The 14,704-nt window shown below is 50.0% G+C and overlaps 1 protein-coding gene across 2 annotated transcripts in view; it reads right to left on the bottom strand.

Annotated features, from left to right (window-relative positions):
* TBC1D31 (TBC1 domain family member 31) overlaps positions 1-14,704 on the bottom strand; it is a 696,792-nt gene that overhangs the window by 394,027 nt on the left and 288,061 nt on the right. For both annotated transcript variants that reach the window (XM_086966171.1, XM_086966170.1), the window contains exon 9: positions 4,011-4,090. In XM_086966171.1, coding sequence (XP_086822297.1) covers positions 4,011-4,090 — 80 coding nt within the window. The remainder of the gene's footprint in view (positions 1-4,010; positions 4,091-14,704) is intronic.

Here is a 14,704-nt window from a genome sequence, read left to right as displayed (position 1 = left end):
CCTAGGCTGCGGGCGGAATCTGCTGCCGCAACTGTACCCTGGAAGGTAGTAGGCCAAAAATCCACCGGCAGAGGCTGAGAAATGCGATCCAGGGAGCAGTGCAACACCTCCGTTTTTGAGCCATTGAACTGAAGGGAGTTGGTACGCAGCCAGTTCGCAGTAGATGTCATATAGCGATGAAACATCTCATGGGACACAGCCTCTTTACCCTTCAGTGAAAAGATCAGCTGAGTATCATCAGTGTAATTAACGACCGAGATACCGAATGATTTAATCAGCTTAACTAATGGGCGGAGATAAAGGTTGAACAAAATGGGACTGATGGCCGACCCCTGAGGTACCCCTTGCCCCACTCTTTTTGTGCTGGATTTAAAAGGCGGAAGAGTCACTACTTGGTGTCGATCCCGAAGATAGGAGACCAGCCAATCTCTGGCCAGGCCCGCCACCCGGGCCTCTTCCAATCTGCTGATGAGAATATCATGGTTGACCGTGTCGAACGCGGCCGACATATCAAGCAGCACTAAAAATGCTGCATGACCTAGGTCGACCCGCGAACGAAGATCGTCAAGGACGACCACTAACGCAGATTCAGTGCCGTGGGCAGGCCTGAAGCCAAACTGGGCCATGTCCAGCCAGGAGTGCGTTTCCAAAAAGCTGGACAGATGTTTTGTAACCCACCTTTCCAAGATCTTAATAGGGAATGGAAGCAACAAGATTGGTCGATAATTGCCCAAGCAAGAGGGATCCAATGTTGCTTTCTTCAGGAGGGGAGAGACCACAGCAAGTTTCCAACTATCCGGGACAGTTGCTGTGTTGAGAGATTGACAACAGATGGAAAACAGAGGCGGAAACGGTTCCTCTCGAAACATCTTCCACAATCTATGGGGTAAAGGATCCATAGGAGATCCAGAAGATCACCATTTGCCGATTGGCAGAACTCCTCATAGAGAGGGAGGGGAAAACTGTTATTCCGAACTTGGTCCTTCATAATCTCCGGGGTCCCAGAGATAAATAAAGGAGCCGTGTCCATCTGGAACTGGGGACAAGGGGAAGCAGGAACAGAGAGCCCACTCAAAATAGTGGCAATCTTGTCCTCTAAGGCCGCTGCCAAGGAGTCACACAGAGACTGAGAGGCAGGGATGCAATTGGCCACACTGGCCGGATGGGACAAGTCCTTGACGATTTTAAACAAGGTTTGGTATTTATTTGTGGCCTGCATCAATGTCTCCTCGAGGAACTTGGCTTTGGCACATTTGATCTGTGCTTTATAGCACTGAAGGGCCTGTTTATAGCAAGCTTTATCAGGCTCTAAATAGTGCTTTTGCCAAGCCCTCTCTGCCTGCTTGCACCGCAGCTTCTGATGAAGAAGATCTTCAGAGTACCACGGCATGGCAAGTTTGGACCTGTCTCTTGCTTTCCGTAAAGGTGCCACTTTATCCAAGGTGTCTGTGATTAGCTCGGTAAGGCGTAAATAGCTCATATCCGCGCTTTCTCCCAAGATAAATCCACCGGATAGTAAAGAAGGAAGACTAGACTGCTTCAATAGTCGGGACCACTGCCTATTAAGATTGAATACTCCCATCTTATCACGCCTACGCGTGATGGCGGGGAGAGATAGAGAGAAAAGAACCAAGGCATGGTCAGTCCAACATTGAGGAATGATATTCTTGATAGAGACCTGATTCTTAGCCACAAAGACTAAATCAAGAGCGTGACCCTTCAGATGCGTCTGGGAGAGCACCAGCTGTTGTAGATGTATATTATCACAGGCCTGGCAAAGGTCTCTAAACGCTGAGTCCAGAGGCCCATTAGGCCAGAGGTTAAAGTCCCCCAGAATTAATAGTCTTGCATGGGCATTAGATAGATCGTAAATGAGGTCTACCAGCTCATGTAGAGCTGACGGGGCATTTCCGGGGAGCTTATAGCACAACAGCCCGGAATGCAACACACCTCCTTGCCCTTTCAGGGAAAAACCCATAAGTTCAAAGCCCCGCACGGCCTTGATCTCCAATAACGAAAGATCTAAGGAGTCCCTGAAGATTAAACCAACTCCACCCCCTCGGCTCCCTACTCGAGGGTTGTGTCTGATTTTGTAGCCCGGTGCCACCTCGCTATCGACCCTGGTCCACGTCTCCATCATAAAGAGAACATCTAACTCATGTATCTCTTTGAGGAGCGATATTTTCACGTGGTGTTTATTGAGAGATCTCACATTAATCAAGCCGCATGACCGCGTCCCCATGCCGCTTATATCGAACCTGCTATTCAGAGAGGGCCGCGGATCATAACACATGAGCTCCTCCCTAGAATATACTAAGCGGGTAGAGTCAGGAGGGGCAGCGTAGCCGGCGCTGGTCGTGACCAGTGCACGAACGGGCGCAAACGGGCTTACCTCCGGCGCGCCAGCGGCGGGACCGCTGAGCGCCGGCGCTGCGCACTTGATGGTTAAGCATCTTATATAACCGTACACGCTGGAGTACTGCGATGTAAGCACTAGCCCCCCCAACCAAGATGGCGCCCGCTAATCGGCACTCACCTGGTTCCCTCACCCAAGATGGCGGCCGAAATCGCCGTGACGCGATGTTCCCACGAGCCCTAGAACGCCCTGAAGCGCCCTGAATCCCGCAAAATGCGCGGTGAGATCCAATTATGGTGCGAGGTAAGAATCTAAACTAGATATTTCCCCCGAAGCGAGGAAAAGACATAGCGGCTGGAGCCAGAGGTCGGCAGCGCAAGAGCGCGATGATACAAGTAATTAAAATAGTTAAAAACGAGCAGTACAGCAGCAAGTAAATCAGCGCACTGCGGTCAAAATAAGTCTGACCTGCCAGCGAGAGAGATCCAGTTTTAAGCACTTCTCAAGACGCGGGAGTCCTGCGATGTTTCACCACCTACAACCTGTTTCGCTCAACTGACAAGACTGTTATTATGTACTACCAATGCCGATGTAAAGCGCTCCGATACCCTCGGGTGAAGCTAGTGCTATATAAAACCTTCAAAATAAAATAAAAAATAAAAATATGGTACTCAAAGGTACTCTGCTGTCCAAGTACTCTTCCTGTTTCTATTGGGCATGGTGTGGAGTGCTGTCTGGAGTACTGCTCTAGATGAGCATTCTGCTCAGCAGGCTGTAGTGTAGAGAGTTACTGATGCCGTAAAAATGTAGCTGTCACTTTGAATAACATAACTTACACCCATGGGAAAAGGCGAATTTGATATGAAGCTAGGTAAGGTGCCTTAAAAGGAGGATGCACCCACACCCTTTCAACTTAAAAAGAGAAGGATATTTAGCATTATAAAAAAAAAAGGCAAATAAAGTGTGATGCACAGGAATGTTCATTTCCAATTATTTAAAGAATATTTCTGAAAAGTGCGTAAGGGTGTTTTTCTTCATTTCAATTCACACCCAGTTCGCATATAAGCATCATTAATTCCCAGCAGCATCAATGTGCAGTTTATAATATTTAAATGGATATGCTTGTTTCGCTACAAAACTATTCTTGAAATATATTTACTTTATTTTATTACTTGCGTGGGCATACAACATTTAATAAATGTAAAATTACCTTTCAGGAATAATAATGTCTACCTCTGAATATAACGGCAAATCAGGTTCAACTTCATAAGCATGTTTGGTTCACTATATGAAAGACGAGACTGTTTTGAGCAGCTTGAGATCCAATGTACACAATTAAAATTGAGCACTTTCGATTCTGGGGTCCAGGATACCTCATCTCAACTGAAGGTTCTCATGTGAACTTGTTCTGCTGCTGGCCTGGGTAGTGCTTCCTTGACTGTAGTCATTTGCGAGACAGATATTTTACTAGTGTAACAACTCTTCTCTTATTCTTTAAAGGCAGGGAAGCGATCTCCCTACCGACTACTTTGGTACAGTTGTAGAGCACAAGCTCAAGCTCTAGCAATAAGCAGTGGAAAAATGAGACGTTTGGCTTTTCCAATGCTTGTTCAATCGGCTTTCTACACTAAACAAGGGAAACTAAAATGATTACCTGTACTTAGTTGGATATTCTCCAAATCCTTTCAACAAGGCTTGTAGGCGGGTTTTATTTAGTCCATCAGGCAGATCATTCTAAAAGTAAAAACAATAACAGTGAATTTAATTTTGATGAGAATTACATTTAGTTTGCGTGTAAAAAAGCAGTGTTTTCATGAAAAGGACATTCAGTACATGAAGTCAGACGTTGCTGCATTAGAAGGCTTAAGTTGGGCTGCACTTTAGCACAGCATGTCAAATAATGCTCCTATGGAAATGCAGATCTAAAAAGTAACAGAAAGGTACTAGAACCATCCTGCTTGACTTGTGCTCTTGAGAGTTAAGTTAAAATCAGTATTCAGCTTGGTCACTGATATTGTATTATCACTGTGCACGAGTGAGTGAGAAGGACTTTCAATTTGGTTACTTGTTTTTTCAGTTCCAAGTCTCGGTGAAACTTTTCTTGCTCACAAGACCAGTTTTAAGATGCGCCCCAATAAGGACAGATCAGTATACCACATTGACGGATTACTCAGAACTGCTGACAGAACCCAATAATCATATTGTACAGTGTTTCAGGCCTCTTGACAGGTAGTGGTTTCACCAACCACAGTGGAAAAAACATTCCACTTCATTTCTGAAATTATCAGCGCATGGCAAAAAAAGCAAGGGATCATGCCATTTGTTTCGTGAAGATGAGAGGCTTAGGGGTATTTTAAATTTGTGTTTGTTTGGTTTACCCCTGACCAGTACTGTTGGGAAAAGCAGTTAAATATATTTGCGATGCTATCTGAAGAACTGTCTTATGTTACACCAGAGTTAAATGTGTGGTCTAGGCCGACGATATGTGCGTCTTTAGATCTCATTCCGATTGCTAGGTCATTTTGTATGTTATGTTTTGTGTATTTATATATCGCCTTAATAGCTCGTGACGGTATTCAGGCACCTTGCAGGTGATGGGCAGCTGTCTCCTGGTGAGGTTAATCGAAGAGCCAGATCTTCAGCTTCTTGCAGAACTCAAGAAGCCAAAAGGAGGCTATGGTGTGGTGAGGGACGTGGTTTCATGCTGTGAAGGAGAGGTATGAGAAGGAGCGGCGCCTGCTGTGGTTTGGCGGATGAGGGGTATGCATACAAGTGAGTCCAGCTGAGTAGAGTTGCCTGGGAGGTGTGTAGAAGTGTATGTTCAGGGCTGGTGTGTGTAGTGCTTTGAATGTGTGTGTGAGCAGTTTGAATTGGGTGTGTTTATGGACTGGGAGCCAGTGCAGTTCTGAATTTTGGGAAGATGTGGGTGGGACAAGGTAGGTTTAGAATGAGATTTGCTGCTGCCTTTTGGATAGTCTGGAGCCTGTTCAGAAGTTTCTTAGTGATTCATGCGTAGGGTGTGTTGCCATAATCAAGTCTCTGGTGTTCAAGGCCTGTATGACCGTTTTCCAGGTGTTGGAAGCCACTTGAAGATTTTTCGTGGCGGCTGTGGAAGGAGGCAGAGGTAATTTTGCTTACATCGAGCTTGTCGTTCAGCATGATTCTGAGATTTCTTGCGAGGGGGGCTGAAGGTGAGGGTACAAGGTTAGTATATTGTACATCCTACATTGTTGTTGGATTGTCTCTCCGAATAAGAATCGAAATTTGCCTAGCTTACGTAACGGTAAGTTTCAATTCTATTAAGGACACGGAGGCGAGGATTATGCTATATCTTCCTTCGCTTTATTAACATAAAGAAACCACAGCAGCTCAGGAAAAGATATAATAAGAACACAAGATGCTTTAAACATAAAGCATTGACGTAACGTTCAACAAAAAATCAACAACAACTCCCAAGAGTCTCTTTGCTTATAATCATAGTCCACAGTCCTTTGTCTCTGTCCATCGTCCCTATATAACCGGACTTCCCATCATCTTCCTCCTCTTTCTTCGCGCAGATCACGCTTAAGCCTCATTGGTCCTGTTTAGCACCGTCGTTGCCTGCCAAAAAAGGAACAGCATCAGCGAGGTGGCCCAGGAAACGCGACAACAAGGCGAGGAGCATGCAGAGAACAACACAGTACTGACAACGTAAAGGAAAACGCTTTACTTACTGCCATACGGGTGGGTAGAGACACCACTGTAGTCCGGGTGGGATAATCCTCGCCTCCGTGTCCTTAATAGAATTGAAACTTACCGTTACGTAAGCTAGGCAAATTTCGATTCTATGTCAGGACCGGAGGCTTCAGATTATGCTAGTTTAAAGCTTACTTACCACCAACTGAGCCAAATCCACCACCGGCTTAAAATAAAACCTCTTGAAGGTGGAATCCGAGGACCAGTCCGCAGCTCGCATAAGGTCCTCCAGACGAGCACCCACCGAGAATGCCTTAGAGGCCATGGCTCCCCTGGCGGAGTGTGCTCCAAAGAGAGAAGTATTGATGCCCGCTTCCTGCATGACCCAACGCACCCACCGAGCAATAGTGGGGGAAGAGACAGCTTTGTGTGGCTTCCGCAGGGCAATCAACAACTGACGCTCGCCCGGAGGGCGCAGATCCAAGGTCAGGTCCTCATAAGCTTTGAGGCATTGCACGACACACAACTTAGGAGTGTCAGTAAAGGCTGGATAAGAAATGGAACGCGACGACGTCTTAGTGCGTCGGCCCACCGTAAAGGTAACCCCATCCGGGGAAAAAAGGCGTGCAGAAACATCCAGCGCGCGCACGTCCGAGACGCGCCTACAAGAGACCAGACATAACAACATGGCTAACTTCGCCGACAGCTCTTTAAGAGACAGATAGGAATTGGCCGGCCACGACAGGAACAAATTCAGAACCAAATTGACGTCCCAAAGGACGGAGTACCTGGGCTCTGGCGGCAGCGCGAGACGAACAGCTCGCAGAAGCCGGCACACAAAAGGATGTTCCCCTACCGGATGGCCATCGATGTTATCATGGCCAGCAGAAATCGCCGAACGAATAGCATTGATCGTCCTATACGCTAGACCCTTGTCGGCCAAATGCGCTAGAAAATTCAGCACGGGAACGAGGCCTGCGACCACGGGATCCAGATCCCTTCGTAAACACCAACGCATCCACTTAAGCCAAGCGGATCTGTAACGCTTCGTCGTACTATCGGCCCATGCTTTGGAGAGCAAGTGCTCAGCTGACCCCGAAAGGCCCGGGAGCGTCCAGCGTCTCCTGAGAGCCTCCACGCCACGAGGCGGAGAGTGTTCTGCACGACGAGAGGGTGAGGTTCCTGATCCGGGCTCGTCAGGAGCAGAGGAAACAGGTGGAGTAGGATTGGAAAATCCCAGGAAAGTTCCAGAAGAACCGGAAACCATACTTGAGACCTCCACAGCGGTGTAACCAACACCAGGTCCGCACCCTGGCGGCGTATTTGAGCCGCCGTTCGCATGATCATGGAGAACGGGGGAAACGCAAACGGTTGTTCCCGACTCCAATCCTGTAAGAGCGCGTCCGTGGCCTCCGCCAGAGGGTCCGGCCTCCAGCTGTAGAACCGCGGCAGCTGGTGGTCGAGACGGGACGCGAAGAGGTCCACCGAGAAGGGGCCCCAAAGGGAAAGTAGCCACCGGAAGACTCCCGGATCCAGTTTCCACTGGCTGGCATCCCTGAGATGTCGAGAGTGCCAATCCGCTACTTGATTGGACTGGCCTGGCAGATACTCTGCCGTCACCGCAATGTGACGAGACAGGCAATAATCCCAGAAGTCCTTCGCTAGATCCGCCAAAGCGCGGGACCGAGGACCTCCCAGGTGGTTCACATATCGGACCGCCGAAATATTGTCCATCCGTAGCAGGACACAAGCCTTGACCGAATCCTTGGTCCAACAGCGAACCGCGAAGGAGCCCGCAAGGAGCTCCAAACAATTGATATGCAATTGTTGTTCTGCTGACGACCAGGCGCCGCCGGTGGAAAAATCCCCGCACCGGGCGCCCCAGCCCGACCTGCTTGCGTCGGACTCTATGATCAAGTCCGGAGCCGACCCGAAGATCGCTCGCCCATTCCATGCCTCCATGTGAGACAGCCACCATGACATCTCCTCCTTCACTTCGTCCGTGAGGGGAACCCACTGGTCGTAACACATCCCACGGCGCAAATGCTGCGCCTTCAGGCGCTGAAGAGCCCTGTAGTGCAGCGGGCCTGGGAAAATCGCCTGGATGGAGGACGATAGAAGACCCACCACCTTGGCGACATGGCGCAGTGACGTACGATCCCTCGCGATCGTCTGCCGAAGCAGGTGTCGTATCTTTGCGACCTTCCGACCCGGTAGGCTCAAGACCGCCTGTACCGAGTCCACCACGAAACCTAAAAAGGTGATCTGCTGAGTGGGAACCAAGACCGACTTGGAGCCGTTGACAACGAACCCCAGTCTCTGAAGCAGGCCGACAGCTTGACGCAGCTGTCCTGCCAGCACCTCTGGGCACTGTCCCATGAGGAGGATGTCGTCTAGGTATACTATCATACGGACCCCCTGGCTTCTGAGAAACTCCACCACCGGGTGAAGGACCTTCGTGAAGCACCACGGGGCCGAAGAAAGACCGAACGGCAGGGCGGTGAATTCGAACACCTTGCCGTCCCACAGGAATTGTAGGAAACGACGATGAGGGGGGTGGATGGGAACGACCAAGTAGGCATCCTTGAGATCCAGTCGCACCATCCAATCCCGAGGGAGGAGCACGTCCCGAAGGAGGTGGATCCCCTCCATCTTGAAGTGACGGTAGACCAACCACCCATTGAATTCCTTGAGATTGATCACAGGCCTCTTGCCCCCATCCGTCCTGTCTACCAGGAAGACGTTGCTGAGGAACCCATGTGGGTGGCGCGTTGATAGACGGATGGCTCCCTTGCGCAGCAAGTCCGAGACCTCCCCGTCTATCAATCGCGCGTCGGATTCTGAGAAAACCATCGGGCGCGGGGGCCTCACCTGAGTTGGTTGGTCGTGAAACTCTATATGGAAACCTCTCACAGTTTGCAAAACCCAAGCATCGGTAGTGAGCAATTCCCACTCCCCGTAAAAGCTTGCCAGCCGCCCCCCAATCGGAACTTGATCCAAGCAAAGTACACTCACCGGGGGCATTTCCTTGTCCGGAGTTCTTCTTGAATCCTCTGCCACCATAGCGCTGTCCCCTCGTGGGGTAGAAATTGGTGTAGTTGGCCGAGGTCTGGTACTGACCTCTTCCGGAGCCTTGTCCACGGTTGTTGGTCTGCTGACCACGGCCGATCGCGCGGCCCCTGCGGCGACCGGCCCCTCCAGAAAAACGCTGGTGGAACACCCTCTTGATGCTGGACTGGGCCTTGTCCAGCGACGTGAACGTGTTCACGAACTTTCCAAGCTCGCGGATAAAAGGCTCACCGAAGAGGCCACCCTGGGCCACGGCACCTGCCTCCGACGAGGCCAGGTCCCCCAGCTTCGGGTCCAGCTTGATAAGGAGCGACCGCCGCCGCTCCGTGGACAGAGCACAGTTGGCGTTGCCCAAGAATACGATCACCCTCTGGGCCCAGTTGGAGAGCACCTCCGGTGAAATGGCGGTGCCATTCGCTCGAGCCTCCTCCGCCATATCGAGGATCTTCGTGGCGGGCCCGACCGCATCCAACAGCTTGTCCTGGCAGGCCCGCCAGGACCGGTCGATCCCCTTCCTGGGGTCCTTCATGAATTTCGCCAGGAAGGTGGCCATCTTGGGGTCCAATTCTGGTGTCATGGCCACTTTCCCCTCCAAAGTAGGCCGAGGGCATTCCCCGCGCAGGCAACCCCTCGCCTCCTTCTCCAGGGGCTTGCGCAACCTGCCCGCGACAAACTTCGCCACCGTCTCCCCCGGGGCCCAGGCCGCGGATCGGGGGTGGACGATCTCGTCCGGGTCCAGCATGCCCGACTCATCTCGGGGCATCTCCTTCCCTGAAGGCACCGGGAGCCAAGAACGGGTCGACTCCCCGTCGTCATCCGTGTCCGGAGAGTCGTAGATCGGGGAGGCGGGCGCCGTCGACAGGCCGCCCGAAGTGCCAGGTTCCACCAAGGGCGTCGGAGGCACCGCCGTCGCCTTGGCCAGGAAGGCGTCACGAAGACGCTCGAAAGCGCCCTTACCCACGCCTTGGGCCTCCGATGAAGGCCCTTCACCTCGGGGTCTCTTCGGAGCGGGCGGCAGCCCGCCGGACGTCCCCGGGAGTTCGGGGGACGGCGGCACCTGCGCCGCTGCCAGCTTCGCACACTCCTCCACGATGCGGGCCGAAAGGCGGTCCTCCATGGGCCCTACCACCTCCGTCACACAACGATAGATGGAGTTGTCCACCGCTTGGTAAAACTCATCATCCTGCAGATAGGGGCAGGCCTCCTCCTCGTACTCCCCTTCCATCTCGGAACCAAGGGGCAAATGCGGGGCACCCAAGAGGGCGGCAACCGAGAAAGTTCTCGAATGTGGGCAGGCCCAGCGGCTGCGATCACGTTTTGGGCCAGCTGACGTGGCAGGTGGGCTGCACCAACCCCCAAGCGCGCAGACCCTCCTCGCCGGGACCGGGTCTACGTACCCCTCAAGCGCGCTAGGCCACACACTGTTAAAGAGGTGCACAGATCTCGCCCGAAGGCGATTCACGCGGTCAAAACCGCTATACAGACCCCAGAGGGCGTCAAAATTGTGAAAGTACAGACCCGGATCACCAGGTGTCAGAGGGGTACGCGAGGGTCGGCCCCTGCGCAAGCAGACCCCACGGCGCGGCTCCTCGTACTGCGGAGGCGCGCCGGAGGGTCGGCGAGGCGACAGGCCGCCCCCTTGCGGTCTATGTACACACCGCACACAAGTGGGAATAAAGTCGCGTAGGAACGACAGAACGTTCCCGCAACCAGGGACTCGGAAAGGGAATAAACCATGCAAGGAGTCCCCAAAGACCGCAAGACAGTCAATCACAATAAAAGAAGACAAAATAGAAAAGCACTTATCTGGCTGCGGGAGCAGCGAAGAAAGAGGAGGAAGATGATGGGAAGTCCGGTTATATAGGGACGATGGACAGAGACAAAGGACTGTGGACTATGATTATAAGCAAAGAGACTCTTGGGAGTTGTTGTTGATTTTTTGTTGAACATTACGTCAATGCTTTATGTTTAAAGCATCTTGTGTTCTTATTATATCTTTTCCTGAGCTGCTGTGGTTTCTTTATGTTAATAAAGCGAAGGAAGATATAGCATAATCTGAAGCCTCCGGTCCTGACATAGAATTAAGCCTACGTTGATCAAAGGAGGAAACTAAGTCAGAGCTACATGAACTACATAGAGATCTACCGGGACTCTTTTTATGAGGATTTGATCTGTGACAATGTGCCCTCGATTTTGATGAAAGAAGTCAACGCCCTACTAAAGAAACCATTGGAAGACCCCAGAGAACTCAAGTACTACTGACTGATCTCCCTGCTCCCAGAGAAAGTATTAGAAAAACTCATCAACTATCAACCCTCCTCACGTCTGGAATGCAAACGTCCTCCTCAACTCCTCCCAATCCGCATTCCACAGCAACCACAGCACCAAGACTGCCCTCATCGCGGCTACCAATGGCACCCAGGCCCTACTTGACCAAAGAGGGACTGCGGCTCTGATCTTCCGAGACCACTCAGGAGCTTTCGATATAGTCTCCTACCACAGACTCATCACAAGCCTGCACAACATAGGCATCCAAGGAGCCGCTGTCTGATGGATTGCCTCTTTCCTCAATGGAAGAATGCAAAAAGCAGACCTTCACCTCTGCAACTGAGGAAATCATATGTGGCGTACGTCAAGGATCCTCACTCAGCCCCACCCTCTTCAATACTTATACGACACCTCTGCCTGGCATCAACAAAACCCATTGACTCAACATAATTTCCTATGCAGAGGACACACAAATCATCTCCCTCCCGGAAGATACCACCAAGACCAACTTCCATAACTGCATGACAGGCGTCACCAACTGGATTAAGGACAACTGCCTGGAGCTCAACACGGACAAGACAGATTCTAATTTTTAGAAACAAAAGCTGCCTACCTATGAAACATATCCTGGTGGCCCTCAGAACTCAGACCTACTCCAACTACTACAGACCACGTTAGGAACCTAGACAACAAGCTAACTGTAAAAGTTGAATAATGAAGAGAACCCAAGCTACTTCAATAACCATGACCACTCATGTCAACTCTGCATCCTCCTCGTGCTTCTTCATCCTCAGCATGCTTTGTAAGATATTCAAATGGCTACCCAAAGCTCAAGGAGAATCATCACCCAAGCCCTCATCTCCAGCCCACTGGACTACCCAATGCTCTCTACGCAGGGATCACAGCTCACCTCCTCCGATGACTACAGACCATACAGAATGCTGTAGCCAGACACGTCCGGTATATCCCTAGATGAACCCACATCACCTCCTACCACAGGGAACTCCACTAACTTCCTGTACAGAAAAGATGCCAGGTCAAGCTCCTGGCCCATATCTACAAGGCCCTACACAGCTGCGGGCCCACCCACATGGGTATACCTGATGATCAAAGAACTAAAGAAGCGCCACTACTGGGTCATATATTTCAATAATATTTTATGAGGAGATTGGAGGCCAAAAGGGAACAATTTGAAATGATAATGGCAAAGGGCCACCTCGTACCTGAATGTATGTGGAAATAGGAATCTTGGAAGCACAGATTCTTTCTTCGTCAGAAGCTGCAACACTATCTGCAAGGTAACCATGCAAGCAACTGTTTTATTAGGAAGACAGTGAAATAATGCAGGTTTAGGAGGAGTCTCCATTCTCCTGATCTTTTCCGTTTGATGTGAAAACATTGGAGGAAAAGCCTACATTCCAGTGATTTTTTTTCATGGCTCTTTTCCATAGGATAAGGATTTTAGCTTTAGCAAGCGCAGATGCTGATGCTTCATCTTGAGTGACGGTGCGTGTAGAAAGAGCTGGAGAAACTCCAGAGTGTACTTGAACTGATGTAGAGCCAATACCCATTTGTCCAATGTGACTAGCACCCACCCTTGACAGAAAGCAAATATCCTTCCACCTTGGAGGCCAACTCTCCAGTAGATACAAACAGTTGTAAACAGTGTCGGGGAGTATAACGAGAAGACGTCCTGTCTTCTGCAATTCAGGCGACTTGCCCCTCTACATTTGGATTGTGTTTTGTTATAGGATTCTGCTGGTGGTGCTCTACAAGCTAGTTGTTGTTGTGCAAATGTAAACATGTTCCTGCTATTGCGATTGTTGCAGTTAATATGGATGGAACCGGCAGTTCAGATAATCACCACAATACGTCTCTAGCACCTCTAAAGAGCTCACAACATCACTGCAGCATGGCACAAAAGGATCTATCGGGATATATGTCAGTCTATATGCTCTGGAGTGCATTACTGTTGTGCTTTTCAACAATAGCTTTCGGTTGAAGGGCGTATTCAAAAATGTGGTTTTGAACTTCAGGTTTGGAGAAGGCATCTTAAGGCAGCCTTGTTTACAAAGTAACACTGCACCTGCGAGCTAACTGAAACCAAAATGTGCCATATTAATTGTAAATCGATGGTAGCTGCCAAAAATCCTGTTCTTCCTGGTATGGATGTTCTATTACACTCTGAAAAAGCAGTTTATAGAGGAAGCAAGAGAACCAGCCAAAATTCACTTGCTGACAGTATTGCTGACAGTGCAGACGCACAGGCTAGTAGCGATCTTTTAATTACATTTTCGTGAATTTTTATGCTTTATGAATTTCCATTGCACTGGCACTTTAAAAGAGCTATATTTACCTTTTAGTCTACTCAAGCATTGCCACTTAGTCCCTTGCCTTTAGTTCCACATCGTTGCTGCTGCTCTCAACTGTTCCAGGTCTCACCCGCTCTCTGTTCCACCGTGGGGTTTCCCGTTTGAGTGGCGCGAGCGAGTACGAGCAAACTCTCACTTCCGGTATCGGTTGGGGCTACAGGATTCAGCAGTCTAGCTGCTGTCTTGGCCCCTATATGGCACGGCTGGCGCACAGAGGATGCGCCGCTGGTGTGCCAATGGGAAGTTCGTCTGCACTCGCCCAGCCGTCGCCAGGACCCCTGCATCTTTTACGCCCGATATTGACATTTTGCCGAGATGCTCCCATTTGGTTGATGTACTTGCAGGTATTAGACTTTCTGGTAGGGCTTCTTGCTTGGACAATTTATGCTGCATGGTCGATGCCTTTCACATTATTGCGAGACCTTTCTCCTTTATCATTATCAAAGTCTCAGACTCAAGCAGAAGGCAGAACTAAGGCCTGCCCCTGACAGGGTGGCCATGAAATCAACCCGTGATATAACTCCTCTCCCTTCTTACACCCTTCTAAGTCTGCTCAAGTTTGGAAGTGTTTCATGAGCAACGTGAGATCCCTGGCCAGGCATGCTGTGGAAATATGGGACTTGCTTACCTCAGAAATACCTGATCTTGGATTCCTTACTGAGACATGGCTGAAACCTTCCTCCACTCCTATTACTATGGCACTTCCTGAGAACTATTGCATTCAAAGGATTGACAGGGAGGACATAGTGGATGTAGGTACTGCCATTATTCATAAAGATTATTTGAAAGTATCCAGAATTGATAATTACTCGGAGGAAAAGATAGAGATTCTTATTTTCAGAATTGATCTCTCGCCCCAAGATTGTTGTAAAGGGGCCCTTGTGTATCGCCCTCCCCCCCAGGACCCCTTTGCGATTTCACCCTCAAATTGATGGAATGGATTGCTATCTCCTCTAACCTTTTT

This window comes from Lissotriton vulgaris, chromosome 4_1, assembly GCF_964263255.1.
Source record: "Lissotriton vulgaris chromosome 4_1, aLisVul1.2, whole genome shotgun sequence".
Classification (NCBI taxonomy): domain Eukaryota; kingdom Metazoa; phylum Chordata; class Amphibia; order Caudata; family Salamandridae; genus Lissotriton; species Lissotriton vulgaris.
This window is presented reverse-complemented; position numbering and strand designations above follow the sequence as displayed.